The sequence below is a fragment of the Typopeltis vanoorti genome, chromosome 7 (assembly GCF_054136105.1).
Source record: "Typopeltis vanoorti isolate ZY-2024b chromosome 7, IOZ_Tvanoo_1.0, whole genome shotgun sequence".
NCBI classification, from domain to species: domain Eukaryota; kingdom Metazoa; phylum Arthropoda; class Arachnida; order Uropygi; family Thelyphonidae; genus Typopeltis; species Typopeltis vanoorti.
Window position 1 is genome coordinate 30282048 of NC_143555.1, and position 21283 is coordinate 30303330.

The window sequence follows — 21283 nt, forward strand, 5'->3', positions numbered from 1 at the left end:
GTAATGCGTTATCCTGCATACACATACTGTAATAAACATGTAAGCAATAGGGTGTGGTGATTATGGATGAGGGGGTTAAATCCAACTTAAGAAAATTCAAGTTATGTAAAGTTTGTGGGACACGACTCTCATAAGAAGTCAGGAACTGTTTGTACTTAATCCTTTTATCCCCATGTATCTGTGTTAAAGCTTTTTTTTTTTTTTTAAGCAAAGATCATCCTGATCATTTTGATTTCCTTTGCTTTAAGCAAAGGAAATCAAAATGATCAGGATGGTTGGTGGCATTAGGAGAGCAGTAGACACAGTCAATGAATATGATACATAGATTTTCAGCCAAAGAAAGTCAAAATTGGCAGATTCCAGGTTGACATGGTATATGGGAGTGAACATATGTACAAACACCTCCTTCGGCATGAAAGGAATCAAAGGGTGTGTAACTGGGAAAGCTGAGATGAGCAGTGCTTGGGAGAGTAGAAATTTATGTTTCTCTCAGGAAAAGTAAGTGGGTTTTGCAGACTGGAGATGGAAATGGACACTGTTGAGGTTTGAACTGAGGCCATGTATATTGGTGTAGTGTATTAGGATGGTTCTGTGAAGTCTTCTGTTGACCACATCAGACAAGTACATCCCCTATGCAGTGCTGGAGTTCAAAGTTCTGTGCTGTCTGTTATCTTCGTGATGAGAAATAGTAGAGAGTTAAATGTGTTGGAGATGGGCAGAAATTATCAGACCTCCATGGAGTCAAGACATTAAGAGAATTATACACACAAAATGATAATCAAACTGAGCCTTAAACAGATTCACAGTTTCTGTACTTACCACCCTCAGGCATTTCACTCACCAAATGCTACATGCAAAGAACATGTACTCACTCCCTCCTTAGTTTCCAGGGATAGCATCTTGTTCTATCCATGCCTCCCTCTTCTCTTATGAAAATTCTCCACATAAATCTGGTAACATAATGATAAAATTATACAGTAACAGAATGACAATTATGTTAGGAAAAAAAAAAATTAATATTTGTTTGTTTTGGCTAGGTTTCCAAGCCATTGTCAATATAGGTGAAAAGAGATAAACACAATAAGAACAATACTTAAATTGCAAGCATATGACAACATCTTGCAACTGCAGGATGAAAATTCCATCTACAACTAGGGGAATTCAGAGAAATAAATAATTACAGTTTCAAGAAACACAGGAATGAGGATCCTTACCTTTATTGTTACAGAGTGATCAGCATTCATTTCAGACAAATTATGGAGACTACAACCATGTTAGAAATAATTATTTTAATTTCCTGATGTTTCAACCTGATGTTACTTCATATTAGGGTATCATCTGGAGTATACAAATATATATACAGAGACAAGCTATATTACATTTCACACAGTATGCCAAAAAGACAATGATTTGATCAACAGTTATTCTACTGTCCTGACCTCTAGTGAAAAAAAAAATAAAAAATAAAATAAAATAACTACATCAAAGCTATATTCCATTTATGACAACATCAGAGAACAATTTCACATAGATAGGTTTATTACAGCAAAAGTGATGTCCTAATTTAACATGAGGGTTGTTATATTAGAGTTAAGATTCTGAATTACCTATAGTCCTATTTATAGACTCTTAGTCAGAAAGGTTATGCAAGTAGAATATGTGCCTTCCATGTTCTTGGGATTTTTAAGATTAGGATGGTGAATTCTATGTAGTTTTCAGGGCATGATCAGAAAGGCTGGCTTTACCATAGTTATTAAATTTAATGTGCCATTTGTAATGTGCCTTTTGTAAACAAAATCAAAGATATCACACTGGAAAAAAGTGATTTATTAGTCAGTTTTGACATCTCTGCCCTCTTCACAAATGTCCCAATCAATGACATAATTCTTCTGTTACAGGACAAATTTCCTCCCGACATCACAGCACTCTTTGCACATATACTACATTCTGGCTATTTTGTGTGGCAAAACACTTTCTACTTACAAAAAGAAGGCACAGACATGGACTCACCATTATCCCCCCCCCCAATTGCTAACTTTTATATGGAAGATTTTGAGAATGTGCTCTAGATTCCTCTCCTTTAAAACCTAAAGTCTGGCTTAGATACATTGACGATGTTTTTGCTGTCTGTCCCATGGCTGGAGGACATTAGACACTTTCCTCAGTCACCTAAATGAAAAACACAAACACATACAATTTCACAGTTGAGATTGAAAGGAAGAATACACTTCGTTTTCTAGATGCACTTGTCACATGTCTTCTTTCTAGCAATCTTTTCTTCACTGTTTACCAGAAGCCTAAACACACTGGCCAGTATATACACATAAACCACTACCACCCAACACAAAAACTAGGTGTTATTATCACACTAAAAAACAGGGCTTTGAGGATTTGCTCCAATGAATAAATACTTAAAGATGAATTAAAAGTTATCAGCAATACCTTCCTAAAAAAAATGGCTATAGCCAAAATACTATCAACTAAATTCTTCACAAGACCTCACCTAAAAACAAAAATAAACTAGACTACAATAAAACTGTAACCATTCCATACATTAAAAAGATATCAGATAAAATAAACAGAATACTACAGTAAGTAATACAACCTTAAAGCTACCCTTTAAACCTCCTGCAAAATTAAAGAACTTACTCAACTCATCCAAGGATCCACTTCCTTTTCTGGCCCACCCTCGAGTATACCGTATTCATTGCACCTGTAATTTGCCCTATATAGAGGAAACATGATGCACAATTCCTATCCGAAAAAAGGAACATAAACAGCACATCAAATTTAATATCTATGGTAAAGTTGGCCTTTTCTGATCATTCCCTGAATACTCCACATAGAATTGATTCAAAAGGCACCTGTTACCTACATCACAGCAAAATATGGTATGAATATAAATTTAAGGAGGGCCTGTGAAATTCTTATCAGCCACCTTAATATTAACAATAATGATGGTCTAAAACTCTCAAGAATATGGACAGGAATGAGGAGTGTTACTTAAGATGACTTTCCAAAATTGGGAAAGTTTAAGGCATTCGTTTTTGTTGAGGTTCAGGTTATGAATATGGGCTTCACAACTTTCTTTATATAATATTTCAAGAAGAAAATAACTTGTGTATAGGATTGTAGTTTGGTTCTAATTCTCTGTCTAGTGGATAAAGCATGGCTAGCTAAACCAGACTTATCATACTCTTGAAGTAACATATACTCTTGTTCTTCTAGCAAATCTGAGCTGAATGATCCATCTGCTCATAATAACAAAGATGCATGAACAAGAAATCTTGTAAACTCCAGGATAAGAGAGAAGAGGATACTTTTCTTTCTGAGGGACTAGGAAGGAATTTAGTTTTTGAACTGGATGGAAAGATAGTTGTAGGTCAGTCTGGCAAAGAAACCTTGCAATTTTCTCTGATAGTCCTTTAACATATAGAATTGAAATTCTAGAAACTTCATGAGTCGGATCAGGATGAAGGCCATAATTATCAATTATTTTAGTATTACAGTGGAGTACAAAAGCTAAGGATGAACTACATTTTAACCTGTATATGAAAAAATTTTCACAACTACAGCCAAATGTGGACATAAATTTATTGCCAGCATGTTATTAAATTATATTACACAAAAAATGTGTTATAAATTTTGCACAAATAAAATTGCAATACATTTTTGGCAAAAGTTAAAAATTTCCTAAGGACGTAGTTAAGGAATAAATGTACAGTGCGTACAGACATTTAAGTATGGAATAATGTACACCCCGAACTGCACTGCAGCTCTCATAATGTTGTACCATGTTAGTACCAAGTGATTCAGGAGTTCTTGAGGCAAACTGGCCCACCCCTCCTTCAGCACAAGGATATGGCCTTGTTTTCTGGTGAATTTCAATCAGCAGTGCTTCTTCCTATTGCATCCCAAACGTGCTCTATGGGGCTGGCCACTCGATTTGATTAATATCCTCAGTCTCCACTGCTCGTGTATGATGTGTTGTGGCATCGTCATCCATAGAAATTAATTCTTCACCTACAACACCACAGAACAATTGGTGTGAACAATGTTGCAGTGAAATTCTTCATTGCCATGAAGTTCTTCAGAACTTCACCGCAATAAAAGTTTCTTCAGAACTTCACTGCAATATCATTCACACCAATTATTGTACCCTTTTCCCAGCACTTGTAGCTCGGTGTGTCCATTAAGCATAATGCCTCACCCACACTGTGATCCCACCACTGCCGTATTTATTCCTTTCAAGAACATTCTCACAATGGTAAGAAGTACCACTTTCATGTCAAGTGTCATCTTTTTAAATAACACCTTCTCCAAACACTTAACTCCAAATCCATTGAAGTACAAGTCATCATAAATCCTGTCCATCAGATTAATTCTATATGTATAAACTGCATACCATTCCTCCAAGATGATCTATGAATTGACTATGTATTTGAAATCTAGCCCTTCTTCATTTGTCTTGGATTTTCCATTTTGGTCTTACAAGAATTTGTCTAAGTACTGATGGACTTTTTTTTTTTTTTTCACTGTATCTTCGCTTTTTGCATATATTCTTTAGTACCAACCCTTAGTAATGTAAATTTCATGCCATTCTTTAAAATTTCATAATTCTGTTTATAAGCTGAAATAAGTCCTTAGCTCATTTTTTTATTAATATAGTCCTTAAATTAATTTCTTGTCTAATACAGCATTATTTTTGGAATTATAATATATACTGAGTGGTCACTTTATTAAGAACACCTCCTCATTTAGGAAAATAGCAATTTCTGAATATGTTGAGTCATGTTTCTATTATTAAATCCAGGCATTCAGTGGTTCATGTTTTTTTTTGGGTTTTTTTTTTTTTTTTTTTTTTCATGCATTAGAGTGGGTAAAAGGCATGACTTAAGTAACTGAGTGGTATGATTGTTGGTGTCAGTATCTCACAAATGTCTGCTGATCTGGGCTTCTCACACACAAGTATTTAGGATATACTCCTTCAGCAGTCCTGTAAACAGAAACAGTTCACTGATGCATGAAGTCAGAGAAGAATGGCAAGTATTGTGAAATCTGACAGGAGGTGTGCAACCAGTCAAATCACAGCTCAGCACAACAATAGTAGGCAGAACATCATCTCGTAATGTGTTGAAGCAGTTCAAGGAACATGTCAGTGAATTTTTTTACTTCAGTGGACGGCTCAGTCCCCAGATCTCAACCCAACAGAGCATCTAGTGGAATGAGGTAGAATGAATAGGTCATAGCTACAATGTGAATAGTTCATAACAGCAATGTGTCACCATCCAATCTACAACAAACATTCAACAGGAACATTTAGACAGTCAAATCAAAACCACAGAGAATACAGGCTGTTGTTAAGGCAAAAGGGGATCCTGCTCGCTATTAAATGTTGTTCCTAAAAAAGTGACTATTCAGTGTACTTGCTTCTAAAAGACAATCAGCTGTGTGGGTATGAAGGATGTATTTCTTCAGCTAGATGTTGGTGTGAATATCCTTCTTTAATCAAGATGCTTTGAGTCCATCAAAATTTGAAAATGAAGTATATTATAATCTAAATGAGTTAAATAATGCACGATTACTACAATTAAATTACCAATGTGTAATATAGAAGGCAGAATTTGCATCTGTTCTGTCTAATTCTGCTGCAAATGAATTTGATTCTGCATACAATTTTATTAATTTTTATTTTTCAACAATAAAAAATTAAAATGATCCATCTTTAAAAGAGAATGTATGTGTGTGCACACACACACAGTTATCACTTTTTTAAACACCACAAAACATATAACAATGATCATCACTCCTCTACAGTTTAGATCAATGCCAGAACTAAGAATAAGTTAATAATTAAGGATAATATCTCTATTTGTTACTAATGGGCAGTAGGTTTGAATAATATGTCTAATTTGTTGGAATGTCCTTAAATCATAAATAAATTTTTATTGCTTAATGCAACCACCACCTTGTTATTGGATGTCTGATATTGAAAGACTGCTCTTTGTAATTCTTTTTCCATTTTTCAGTGTTTGTTTTTCCCTAAAGTTTGTCCAAATTAAAACTTCTTAGCAAATATGAATGTTGTCTTTATTTCCACCATAAGTACATTTTTAGAAACATCATTTTTTATTATTATTATTCAGGCCTCCATGGAGTCAAAAGACTCATCGTGGGAGGTCCTTCCTAAGAAACACAAAGTCTTTCATACCACTCCTTAAACCCATTGACCATTCTCGCTCTCACCACTCCATCAAGCAATGCATTCCATGGTTCAACGACCCTCCATGCAAAGAAACCACTCCTCACCCTCCTGCTCACGGTTTCCTTTCGTAACTTCCAGGGATGGCCTCTTGTCATCACTCCTTCCTGCTGTTCAACCAAGTGAAAGAACTCCCCAGTGTCAACCCTGTAACCACCTTTCAAGAGTTTAAAAGTCTCAATCATATCACCTCTCCTTCTATCCACCAAACTCTGCAGTCCACATTCCCTCAGCCGATCCTCATAACTCACATGATAGAGTCCTGAAACCATCTTTGTTATCTGCCTTTATACCCTTTCCACAGTTAATTTATCCCCTTCAAATCCTGGGGACCAAATCTGAGAACAATAGTCTAAGTGTGGTCTGATCAGAGTCTTATACAACGGAATGATAACCCTTTTATCTCTGCAGGTCAGTGTCCGTCTCATTATTGCAGCAATCCTCTGTGTTACCTTCACCACCTTTGCAATATGTCCCCTAAATTTCAGGTTTCTATCAATCATCAATCCCAGATCTCTTGTCTCCAGTATAACTCCTCCCATAGAGTATGCTGCGTCCAATTGATGTTTCCCAAACCTCAAGACCTTACATTTTGCTGCATTAAACCGACAACCCCCATTCATTTGCCGATCTATCTAGCTTATTCAAATCCTCTTGCAGGGATACCACATCTGCACTATTACTAATAATCCTTACCGGCTTCACATCATCTGCAAACAACTGAATATCCCCTTGCAATCCACTGACAATGTCACTGATATAAAGGTTAAACAATATAGGTCCCAGTACTGAGCCCTGTGGGACCCCACTTGTAACCCTCTGCCTCCTTGAAACTGCCCCACCACACACAACTCTCTGATACCTATTGGACAGCCAATCCTGAATCCAATTGACCAATCTGACATCCAGACCCATGTGCTGCAAATTAAATATCAGCTTATCATGTGGCACCCTGTCAAATGCCTTTTCTAAGTCTAAGAAAATGGCAGTATATGCCTTTCCCTCATCTAATGCTCTTGTAACTTTATTATAAAAGGCTAGCATATTGCTAAAACAACAGCACCCCTTCACAAATCCATGTTGACTCTCCTTATCTTACCTTCCTTCCATTCCATAGGCACCTTTCCTGCAGCCAGACTTTCGTTGAAAAGCCAGGTCAAAGGCACTGTCAGTTCCCTAGCACATTCTCTCAAAACTCATTGTGAAATACCATCCAGTCCCACAGCTTTACTGGTATCCAGAGTACTCAGTATTTGAAACACACTCTCCTCCTCTACCTCTAAACCTCGAACCTGCCCTATCCCTCTAGTATTAAAACTGACTCCTCCAGGATGAAATACTCTAATAAAGTGTTCATTGAACAATTCCACTATGTCCTCTGCATCAGTCACTCTATTCCCATTTTTATCCTACAATATCGTTCTTCCACAGTAATTTCTCCTTCTATTGGCTACATAGCTAAAAAATTCCCTAGGATTTTCTTTGGGTCTTATGGCCAATCTCCTCTCATATTCCAGTTTCGCCTTCCTTACCATACTAGTCACTCTTCTAGCCTGTGTCTTATATTATTTAAAAAAATTAATTAAAAAAATTAAAATTATCATTATCATTAAAAAAATAATAATGAAAGGTGAGTAAATGGGAAGCACGATTCATGGAATATGTTTTTTTCAGAACTTGACATACAAAGCATCCCTTCAGCTTCAAGGATTACAGACTGGACTGACATATGAAGTAGCAGTTAAAGCAGGCAATCATTATGGATTCAGTTTACACACAGATCCTATTGTAGTTACATTATATGGTAAGGTTTATTGTTTAAAAATTTTATTTTTGTGTATACACACACACACACACACACGAAGCTTTGCTTCTTATTCCCTTGTACGCACAATTTTTTTGTGCCAATCAGAACAGATCCTGAAAGTTTTCATATTTGCTTAGAAAGTACTTTGTACTTGACAAGAATGCAATTTTTCTAGTATAATGTACTTGTACTTTGTGTGCAAGATGGGGAAAAAAAAACTTTTTATTTCATCTCCATAGTATTATAATGATATAGAGTCATTTTGCTGGCTGCGTATATATATGGAAAATATACAGAAATCATATACAGCTTAAAACAACAAGCCATCCCAACAAAGCATATCATTTTTAAAAACTCTGTATCAAAAGTCAACAGCAAGAACATCACGAAAAGGAATTTGGTATTAGAAGAGGAGTAAGGCAAGGATCTTATATCATCCAAATTGTTTTCTGCTACATTAAAAGAATGTTTTATGAGAAAGCTATGGACTTATCAATAATTAGATACAATTTCAATGGAAAAAATCTTAATCACTTGTGTTTTGCAAATGACATTGTTCTTTTAACAAAAAATAAAGAAGCTCAGGAAATGCTACATGACCTTGACAGAGAAAGCAGGAAAAAAAGGTTTAAAGATTAATATAATTAAAACCAAACTGATGACAAATTCAGATCATATCAAACTAAAATTAACAGAATATGGTAATTTTAGATGTTTAGCTGGGTGTGTGTGTGGGGGGGGGGGGGAATAACATCTCCCCAACTTAGTAATTTTTTTTTCCACTTGTGATAATTTTGGAGGTTGCAGGATCACAGAGTGGATGTCTCTTAGATGTTCTGGTCCTCTAGCTACAGCTAAGACAAATCCAGCCCTCGAGGTTGCTCAATCACTACATGCTATCATGTTCTATGCATGGGGAGGGAGCAAGAGAAACCATTTTGTCAACATTAATTGTCTCTACTCTATCCTCTATACTTGTGGGCACTTACTACTTCATACATAAGTAGTAATCTTTTTTCTTCTTCTTTTGTAGGCACTAATAGTTTAGTGCAGATCTCCTCTCTTACTTGTGGACACTGATGTTCTTATTAATGGTGGACTCTGTCTTTGACAAATACTACTTGTAGGATTGGATTCAAAGGTCTCCATGTGTTTATTCACTAGTGTGATAAGGAAATATTAAGAAGAATAGAAATTGCTAGATCAACCTTCATTAGCATGAAAAACATTCTGGCCTCAAGGGAAATTCACACAAAAACAATAATTAGGCTGTTCAAATGATACGTATGGTCAACACTGCTATAAGGAGCAGAAACCTGAATAATATCAAAATATTGTGAAAATAAACTAAAAGCCTTTGAGATATGGAACCTCAGAAGAATTCTTAGAGTCCCATGGACTGCCAAAAAAACTAATTTAGAAATATTAGATTGAGAGAAGATAGGACTCTGTTGAAAACCATTAAGAAAAGGAAATTCACCTACCTTGGTCACATACTGAGGCATGAATCCTTACAAAAAAATACTTCTAGAAGGAATGATACAAGGAAAAAGAAGAGGAAAACAAAGAACAGATTGGATGGGAAATATTAAGGACTGGACCTTTTTATCCTATGACGAATGTAAAAGAGAAGCACAAAACTGTACATGGTGGAAGCGGAAGGAGATGACATCTGACAAGGACAAGAAAAGAGGTAGTCACAGCTGCAAACAAACAACAATGCCATTACACCCTTTAGTAGCAGTTGATACCAGATAGTTGTGAAAGCTATTACAAGAGAAACTACTTTTCAGCCCTTATTTGCAAGACCAGCTATGATGATTGGAAAAGCAGCTGTGCATAATAAGAATTGAGATCTCCATAAAATGCATAAAATTATCTCATCAGAAAATTCTGAATGAGATAATCTATGTTTTCTCTAAACAGCCTATAGTCAAAAGGCTTATGTAGAAAGAAACAGAAATCAGGAAGTATTCAATGTTTCATATTCAATGGAAATGAAACAGCAAGTCCCCAGCCTGGTGTACGTGGGGTCAATCACAGTACTAGTAATTACCAGGAGTCTGTTGATAGTGTCTGTGTTGCAGAACTTTTGCTCATCTGGGTACAGATTGTCCTGAAATCTGACACTCCTAAGCAATTAAAGCATTTTGTTTTGAGACAATCTTTTAGGATCTGCCTGGAACCTAAAGAAAGTACAATTCCTATCCCCACATCTGCAGGTGAGTATTCCAAATTAGAAAAACAAAAATAGAAGAAAACAGACTTCCTGGGGAGTTTGGAAAAGAAAACCTCCCCAACAACTGAAACTACAACAAACTTGGCAACTCAACAAAGAGGAGACTTTCTCTAAAGGATATGAAAAAAGCAAACAATAAATATTTGTAGATTAACAACAGACCAGGTGAATAGAAGAAATGAGTTTCACAAGGTGATTCAGCAAAATGAGGGGTGATGAAACCAAAAAAAAATTAAACATTCTCTAAAGACCAAAAATGTAATTTCTGTAATCTTAATCAGATACTATTGAGAGATCCATGAAATCTTATAAAGCTTATTGCTCTATTAAAACCATCAGTGGTTTACAATTTATTCTTAAAAAAACTTGAAAACAGAGTATCACTAAATAACATGATCCTAACTCATCTCTGCATCACTGAAGGTAAGGACTCACAAATACAAGTAACCAACTTCAAGTGGGGTAGGGAGCAGATTTTAAATTTCCTCAATACAACAGTCCTGGACTTTCAAATCATCCTAAAGAACATTAATAGAAAACTGACCCTGCATAAAACTAGCAGAGAACTGTCAATACAAGAACAAACATTTAATGGACATCACCATTAATAGAACGTGTTTACTAGATATATTTAAAAACTTTCACAGCTTATACATGTAATAAAAATATATATATGGAATTTTTATTGAAACACTCCAGTATACACTGTTTCGAAAGAAGTCAAAGGACATTCCCACAGGTAAGGTGCATCATGCCGTGCATGAGTCACGTGTTTATAGCTGGTATAAATTGGAGGAATATGATGCTTCCAAGTCAGTTCAACTGTCTCCAGGTGAAATGGCTGCGAAAAGGTAACTGACAGAGCTTGAAAGAGGCATTATGATGTTGTAGGCCTATCTGTTCAGCAAACTGTTGACAAATTGGACCATTCCAGGTAAACAATCAAGGATACCATACGGTGATGGAAGCGCGGGGAATGAACTGCAAGTGCTACCCACAGTGGACGACCCATGACATTCACTAAACATGACTGTAGGGTGCTATGAAGGATAATATTTTACGTAAAGACAACAATTTGTCAGCTGATAAGATGAATATAGTTCTGGACATCGACTGGACACCACTAATCTGCACAAAAACATTCAGAACCTAGGCTCACAACATGGGTTTCCATGGTAGGAATGCAATATGCAAGTCCCACATTACTCAAATCAGCATGCAGTATTGTTTTCAGTGGTGCAAAGAGCATGTACAGTGGGACGTGGAAACTTGTAAAGCTCTGTTATGGAGTGACAAATCACACTACACCCTCTACCAAGAAGAGGGATGCGTGTGGGCATGCCGGATGCCCGATGGTCCTGTTTTGGCCTTGAACCTCTGTTTGTGGTCCAAGCATTGAACTCTGAGAGGCATCTGAACATTCTGGACAATACAATGCTTCCTACTTTGTGATGTTTCTACAGAACTGACCATTGTCTCTTTCGGACAGACAATGCACTGTGTCATAAAGTTGCTGCTGCTGTGTGGTTTGTGGACATGAATGTCACTACACTTCATGTTCAATCTCACTGATTAAAATCTGTGGGAGTTTTGGGTGTGGTCAAAGGATGTCCATCCCACAACAGTCCAGGACCTCATTACATGCTTACAGGAAGAATGGTCCAAAATTCCCATTGACTGCTATTGTACGCTTGTGGAAAGTGTGCCCCATAGGACTGCTGGAGTTATTGCAATGAAAGGCGGTCCTACATCTTATTAAGGTGGGTGTCGTGGCTTTGTTGTTCACACTATGATGTCTGTTGACTTCTTTCCAAGCAGTGTATATCACTACAGCATATCTAACTAGCCTGCTAAGAGTACTAACAGTATACTCCTGGTTCACAGACTTTCATGGGTGGGATTCATATAATACACACACACACACACACACACACACGCGCGCGTTAATAATTGCTTAAAATGCACACATTTTTTTATTCCCAATCCATGGAGTCGCAAGACTCATCATGGGATGAGTTTTAGACAATACAAAGCCTGTCATATAACTACCTAATTGCTTTGTTTTTGTTCTCACACTATCGGGCCTGCACTCCACAGTCTAATCAACCTCGATGCATAAAACTACTTCTCACCCTGTTTCTCATTACTTCCATTTGCAACTTCCAGGGATTTCCCCCCCCCATCCTTCCAATTTTCCCCTTGTTCTATGATATGAAACATTTACCCATTTTCGATCCTTTAAAATCTCTCATCTCATCTCAATCCTCTCAACAGTTTAAATGTCTTCTATCCATCAAACTCTGTAAACCACATACCCTCAGTGTCTCTGTTTATAATTAACATTATACAGTCCTTGTTAATTTTGTTATTACTATTACTATTATTATGGACGACTCCAGGGAGTCCTTAGACTCATCGAGGGAGGCCCTAAACATCATGTCCACACAACTATTCGACATTCTCACAGTATCTATCATACCTTGCCTTGAACTCATTCACTGTCATAGCACCCACAACAGACTGGCAGCTTATTCCACTCATTTACCACTCTAAAAGTAAAGAACCCAGCTCTAACACCCTTGCTAACCACACTCTTGCCCAGCTTCCATAGATGTCCCCTAGTTCTCCCACCACCAGTCCTGATCTCAAAAATATCCTCTGAATTAATCCTATAGAAATCCTTCAGCAATTTCAATGTCTCAATCGTATCTCCCCTTTTCTGCCTATCAACCAATTTCTGCAACCCACAAATCTTCAAACTGTTCTCATAAGGTTCATTCCATAGACATGCTATCATCTTGGTCACTCACCTTTGGATCCTTTCCACCTCCTCCCCATCAAGAAGAAACCTAGGTGATCAAATCTGGGCACAGTAGGCAAGATGAGGTCTTATCAGGGCTCGGTACAGAGGAATAATAACTTGCTTGTCTCTGCTTGTCAAAGTATTTTTAAGCAACCAAGTGATTTGATGAGCTGATTTAGCCACTTTTGCAATGTGTCCTCTAAACTTCATTTCCCTATCCACCAACATTCCCAAGTCCCTGGCCTCATCAATCTCCTGGAGTACAGTTCCACCAATGTGGTATACTGCTGCTAATCTTTTCACCCCAAAATGCATAACCTTACATTTTGTCACATTAAATTGACATCCATTCTCCATAGCCCAGAACTCCAATCTATCCAAATCATCCTGCAAGATTTTGACATCTTCTGCATTCACTATTGCCCTATCCAACTTTGCATCATCAACAAACAAATGAACTGTTCCTCTTAGATCCTTCCCTATATCGTTAATGAACAAATTGAACAGCAGTGGTCCAAGAACAGAACCCTGCGGCACACCACTAGTCACTGGCCGTCTTTTGGATTCTGCTCCTGAATAAACTACTCTCTGATATCTCTCCATCAACTACCCACCTTTCCATCTCACCAACCCTATATCCATTCCCATATGTTGCAGTTTATGGATTAGAATTCCATGTGGTATCCTGTTGTTAAATTGTGAATGAAACTATGTTGTGTATTTTGTTTTTCATCATTCACATTTAACATTGCTTATTATATATTAATCATGACTTGTATAAAAGTTATTTATTACTCCTTATTTAAGAATTGTTATTTAAGTATTTATTCTGAACTTAATCTACTATTAATTTATTAAACAATAATATGTGTATAATTTATTATAACTTATATATATTGTAAGGTGAATATTATTATAATTATCTGTATACGAAATGAAAGAGTTGATTAAGTAGCTCTAATATTCTATTTATTGTGTTTTTATTAACTCAATGTAGTGGTATAGCCTTATGTAATATTGGCGAAAATGTTTACGTTTATTTGTTGTCATGGAAACGCATGAAATAAACGAGCACGAGTGGAACAGAGCGCGAGCTGGAGAAGGAATAAAAAAAATATAAGAGGTAACAAGGAGGGAAGAGTTGAGACGGAAATTTTGAAGTGAAAGGAAGCAAGGGTATAAACTAGAGAAGTAGAAGTAAATGAAAGGTTCTTAAGGGCAGAAGTTAAAAAGGATAATATTTATAAGCGAGCAAAGATGAAGTGAATCTTATAGTTAGCTGAAAGTGAAGTCAGCAGTAATAATAAAAGGAAATTAATGCCGTAATCGGATAATATAAAAAGCTGGACGTTCAGTGAAGAATTCTGAATAAACCCAGTTGGTCTAGAATTGCGACTTATTTCTAATTTGCCCTAAGGAGATTGTTACCACTTAATGAGTGGTAACAAGGATAGTTAAAGTACCCTACAGTTGATGTCTAGAATTCTAAAGTGCGATTAATAGTGTTTTAATTATAACTCTGGATAAGTATTATAGATGTGTTCTTAAGTGAAATAAATATATTTTAAAAGTATGCTCACAATGTAATTGATGTACTAGGAACTATTTCTGGTAAGGACTATCATATTGTATTGTTTCAATGCATGAAGAATTGAGTGTTAATTACGCTACGTTTAACCTAACTTTAACTGTGGAAATTCTTCGTGATTGAGAGTTGAAGATAAGAATTGCTTGAGAGATATTTACAGCTATTTAGTGCCTGCAATATTTTTGAACTTATAACATGACTGAGAAATGTGTGGAAACTGATTAGATAGGAAGTTCTAATATAATTATTTAAGTGTAGGAACTTTGTGACTCAGAAGCTGAGAAAGTGTATGTGAAGGTTTGGAAGATTGAACTAATGTGATTGACTTGACCTAATGTTTAACTTGATTCTATTGTTTAAAATTAGAAGTAGAATTTATGTATGTGTTATATAGCTTATATTAAATATTTCATTTTGTTAATCTAATTATTGTGTTTGCCTGAATTCCTTTTTATTGCACCGTTCACGAAAAGTCGAATCTTGCGGGAATCCCAGATAGAAAACAAATATTTCAGCCAGAATGAATGAGGAGACTGCTAACTAACTTTGAATTGATCCTGCTGTTTTATATAGACTTATCTAAGGATAGAGTGGCGCAGTATAATAGAAATTTCTCTACCCTTGGATTGGTGATCAATTTACAATTAGTTGTGCTTTATTTTATGAAAGTGACTTAAACAAGATGGCGGATTCGAACATGAAGAGAACACGTCACGACACTGTCAAAGGCCTTAGCTAGGTCCAGCAGTATCACTGTAAACCCATTACCCTTATCCAGTTCAGCCATCACTGTGTTATAAAACTTGAGCAAGTTACTGAGGCATGATCTACCCTTCACAAAACCATGCTGTCCACCCCCCATACAGTATCTCATTTTCATCAATCCATTCCTGTATTTTTCCCTTGACTACTTTCTCCAAGACCTTGACAACGACTCCTGATACGATGATCGGTCGGTAATTTGCAACAGTAGTCTTGGATCCTCGTTTATGCAGTGGAACTATTTTCCCCTCTTTCCACACCTTCGGGACTAAACCAGACCTGAGACACAGATTAAACAACATGGTCAAGGGCACTGATAATTCTTTAGCTGCTTCATGTAAGACCCGTGCCGGTATACCATCCAATCCCACAGATATATTCACATTAAGGTTCTGTAATAGACTATTCACCTCCACTTCATTCATCACAATTCCTGTATAAACTAATGGTTTCTTCATTCTTTCAGTGTCACCACCTGGATGATATACTCTTGCAAAGTGCTCACTCAGTAATTCCACTATATTGACTGATTCAGTGACCTCCTTACCATCAGCATTCCTTAAAATCATTCTGCCGTGTACAGTTTTTTTTTGCTTGCAGCATATTTAAAGAACTGTTTGGGATTTTCTTTAGCTTGCATAGCTAGTTTCCTTTCATAATCTGCTTTTGCTTTTCTTACCACACTCGTTACCCTTCTGGCCTGCAGGTCAACTTTCTCTTTCATTTCCCTCCACAGTTGTTTCTTTTTTGCAGCTCAAGCATAATGGTGTTATTCATCCATTTAACCCCTACTTGTTTTACTATTCAGACCCTAGGTATACAATCAGCCATAACCTCCCGTAAATGCTCCTGGACCACTTCCCATGCTCTATCGACATCCCACCCTGGCAGTTTTACATGCCATGGCACTGAACCAAGCAATCTCCTAAACTTGTCATACTTGCCAGCATGGTAATTCCACATATACCCTGTCTTAATCGAAAATTCCACACCTTTGGCCACCAAGACCTTATGATCACTCTCACCAATAGGTGGCAATATGGTCATATTAATTACAGTCAAATTCTCAGATGCTATTACCAGGTCAAGTGCTCTCAAACCGCTAGTATTTTCTATTACATGCTGTCTCAGATAGTTATCCCTTAATAATTGAATAAAATCCAGTTCCTTCCTCACATGTGTCCTCTCCTCTTTCCAATCAATGTTACCATAGTTGAAATCCCCAATAATAAATACCCTCCTTCCACTCATTTCATTAATTTGTTTATGCATACTATCTCCACCATCTATTCCATCACCTGGTCTATAGCAGCACCCAACTGTATATTTTGTTCTGCTAGTCACAATCTCGCACCAAATAGCCTCAAATGAGCTCTTCACTATCCTGCTATACAACCTCAATTCTCCTTGGCTGCAGTTCATCAGCTATCATCAATAACACCCCCCCCCCCATTTTATTCTCTCTGTTTCTCCTAAACACACTATAACCTACACATTCTATCCCACTAACTATATCCTCTGCCATCAGCCATGCTTCACTAATGCCAATAACCAAGGAAGATCCAACCAAGGCCAAAAATTCTTCCTTCTTGTTCCTAATACTCCTGGTATTAGTATACATGAAATGCAGAGGTCCCTTTGTCCCACCCCTATCTTGATGTGTTATTCTAACTATCCCATTCTGATTACTTGTCTTTAGTACTGGCTTGGGTACATTATATATTCTTACCCTCAACTGTCTCACTGATGTCCACTCCCCCTCCTTGGTAGTTCTAGTTTTTCTGGTTCTGCACAGGGAAATCCATTTCTACATCCTCTCTAAGGTTAATTTATCCCCTTTGAATCTCGGTGACCACACCTGAGCACAGTAATTCAAATGTCTTTTCAGGGAATCGCTACTCTTCTATCTCTGCTGGTCGGTGTCCTTCTCAGTATTGCACAATCCTGAATTACTTTCACATCCTTTGCAATATGTCCTCTAAACTTAAAATTTCTATCGCCAACACAAGATCTCTTGCATCCTCCAATTCCTTTAGTATAGTTTCAACAGTGGAGTATGCAGCCTCCTTTAGTGGATCCCAAATTTCATGACCTTTCATTTGCATTTAACTGATATCCCTGTTCATTTGTCCATCTGAATCAAACCCTTCTGAAGGGTCCCCCTTTGCAGCTTCATGTCATCTGAAAACAATTGAATTTCCCTCTGAATTCCACTAACAATATCATTGGGATTAAAGAGTAGAGTTCCCAGTACTGAGCCCTGTGGAATCTCACTTGTGACATTATTTTCGTGGCAGTGATCTCTTGTACACAGCTCTGGTATCTCCAAGCCAGCCACACTCTGATTCATTTCACAGCTGATATCTGAACCCATATGCTGAACCTTAAGTATCAGCTTATCACGTGCCTTCCTGTCAAATGCCTTTGTAGAATCCCAAAAAATGAAAGTACATGCCTTTCCATCATCAATCCTTGTTACTTTATTATATGCAATCAGATTACTGAAAAAGAGTTTCCCCCCTTAACAAATCCAAGCTGAACCTCAGAGATAACATTATCTGTAACTAAACAAACACACGTAATAACCACTGCACTGACGATGTCCTAAGATATTTAGGATGAAATATTTACTTATTAAAACTTATTAACTGGTTATTATGTGTGTTTGTTTAGTCATGAATTCTCCACAGGTTTCATTGTACAGTATAATAAACATTTATACAACATCGAGAAGACAGATAATGTTTATTATACTGTACAATGAAACCTGTGGAGAATTCATGACTAAACAAACACACATAATAACCAGTTAATATCTGGTTATTATGTGTGTTTGTCTTCTCGATGTTGTATACAGTCTCACTAATGTCTCCAAAATCTTAACACACACATTCTATCACTGTCATTTACCCTTCTTCTCATCCTTTGACACCTTTCCCATAGCCAGACTTTCAATGAAAATCAAGTCGATATAGTTATCAGTTCCTTAATGTATTCTCTCTTAAAATGCATGGCAAAATTCTGTCGTCCCACTGCTATATTGACATCCAGAGTCAATATAGCAGTTTCATATACCTAGTATATGAAACATTCTCATCCTTTAATATTATACAGTGATCGATATTCATTTTGATTCATTATGGAGACTACTACCATGTTAGAACTAATAACTTTTTAATTTCCCAATGTTTTTAGTTTCATATTAAGGTCATCATCTGGGATGTGCATGCATATATGTACACAGAGAAACAATCTACATTGCAATTTAAACAGTAATGTCAAAGCAATACTAGTTAGGTCAGTTGTTACTATACTGGTCTGATCTCTAGTGAAGAAAACACTAGAAACTTTCTTCCTCTTTTATAGCCAGAGATCAAATTCATATTAACATATGCCAGAGAAAATAAGGGCTGCAGTTTGTTATTAACAAATTATGGCTAAGATCCTGGAGTGCCATGGTCCTAATTGTTCTGATGTGTTAGAACAAAAGTTTATGATGGGTCAAATGGGCACCATCCATATTCTTGAGATTTTTATACAGTCATTATTGTTGATATTACAGTGGTTGATTAGAATTTAGTAAGCTTCTTTGAATGTGTGTTCATACCAGATTTCATGTAAGATTGCCTTGAAAGAAATTTTTCCTTACATTACACCAAAACCTGTTATAAGCAAAGAGTTACAAAGATGATATAAGGATTATGGAATATAGATTATGAGGACAGATTGAGAGTATGTGGACTGCAGATGCTGGCAGATAGGAGATATATAATAGAAGTCTGAAAACTTCTGAAAGGGTATTGTAGGATATCAGCTGATGAAAATTTTCATTATATGGAATGTAATTAGTGGAGAAGTGGGCACTCATGAAAGTTAAGTTTGTGAACAGTTAAGAAAAGGGTGAGAGCTAGTTTTCTTTGGCTCTTGCCATAGCCTTTCCACTGCTTCTTTATCTTCTCAAGAACCCAGGAAATTAAATCTGTGCAAGTTCAGGTGCAGTCATATCAAAGCCCTGTAAAGAGGCAAAATGACTTATCATAATATGTCAATGTCTGTTTCTACATTGCAGAAACAGGCATTTGACTGTTTTTATGTTTTGCTATGTAACCTTTGAACTTCAAATTCTTATCCACCGTAATTTCAAAATTCCTAGCCTCATCAGCTTCTCATAACATCAGCATCTCTCATAATCATCAATTTCTCAGAATCCCACCAATATAATATGCTATTGGATATCTCATCATGCCAAAGCATGCAACTTTACACTAACATAGAATTGACAAGAATTCTCATTTTCCATATTTCCTGCCTATCTTTACCTCATCAACAAACAGTTTTAACACTTCCTGTCAGGTCCTTCTCAGTATTGTTAATATATATATAGGTCGAACAACAGTTGTCAAAGGATTGATCTTGGGGTACAACACCAGTGATGTATCCCAGGATCAATCTGGTAGATCCATCCCCCAAATACTACTTTCTGATAACTGTCCATCAGCCACCAACTTATCCAATCAACAGTTCATTTCTCCAATTTATGCAGTAGCCTAGTGAGATATCTTATCAAATGCCTTTTCAAAGTCAGCAGTATCCTAGTTTATCCATTCCTTTTATCCAGCTCAGTCATGAATGTCATGGCTGAGAAAATAAGAGCAAATTGCTCAGACACCACTTCCCTTTAGTAAACCCATGATGCTCCTTGAATGCAAGTTCATACCAACTTCTCTAAAATCTTCACAATCAACTCCAGAGATACTGATTAGGTTGGTATTTCTTAACAGATGTGCCAGATTCTTATCCAGTTTATTCGATAACTCTAGAACCTCTTTCTCATACACTTCTATCTCTTCATCAAATGTAGCAGTAGTACTGTGTGCTATGTTACATACACCAATTTGATAGATCTTAGCACAGTGAGCAGTAATTATGTGAACAACCACTAGTTATTCTTTCACATTCATTCTCTCTTATACTTGCAGCATAATGATAAATTTCTTTTGGATTGCCATTAGCCTGCACAGCCCATTTCATTTCATACTGCAACTCAGCTCTCCATACAGTACTCTTAAATGTTCATGTCTGCATTTTATATAATTCATAACTCCTCTTTTTTTTCTTTTTACGTCAAGCCCCATACACAAGAAGTTGGTTAATCGACCTATAGTAAATTAGTACTACGTATGGACAATAGGTTGGGAAAGGAGAAACTTGTTTACATTTGATTTAAAAGTCTATATGTTGTATTCCTTGGGAAACACAAGGAGGAAGACTGTTTCACAATACAGCAGTAGTGGAGATGGATGAGGAAAAGAAAGCTGTTCTGGGTTTCAAGGTGTACTGTGAAGGGATGCTGGGCAGCAGCTGTATGTGTTCTAACAGACTTAGCACGGAGTAGGGAATTATTGATGATATTTCATATCAACATTTGCTATGGAAATGTTTATAGAATACACATATTGCAGAAACCAAATGCCTGTGTGAGTTGGTAAGAGATTGAAGTAGCTCTTAGGAGCCCCCCCCCCCCCTGCCACTCCAAATGTGAGAGCAGTATTCAATAGCTGGGTAGATTTGTGATTTGTATAAGGTTAATACAGAGTTAGTTTTTGTATATTTGTATATGTAGTTATATTTATATAGCTTAGCTTTCGAGCATTTGGATTTTGGAGGATAAATTTTTATTCATAGTCTTAAGGTGCTGTTTAAGGTTTATTACTCATATACCTAAGTTCAGAAGCTGCCTTAAAGAAAGGAGGCACAGTGAGCAGAAGGAGGGCTGGTGGAGGTCAATAAGTATTTTGTGCACAGATTCCTCTATTTTTGTG

General features: G+C 36.7%; 1 protein-coding gene across 1 annotated transcript in view; it reads left to right on the forward strand.

The window, feature by feature from the left end:
* The window catches only part of LOC150104547 (Ig-like and fibronectin type-III domain-containing protein 1), a 548674-nt gene that overhangs the window by 471738 nt on the left and 55653 nt on the right, over positions 1-21283 (forward strand). The window contains exon 25 of the mRNA XM_090395576.1: positions 7937-8066. Coding sequence (XP_090251702.1) covers positions 7937-8066 — 130 coding nt within the window. The remainder of the gene's footprint in view (positions 1-7936; positions 8067-21283) is intronic.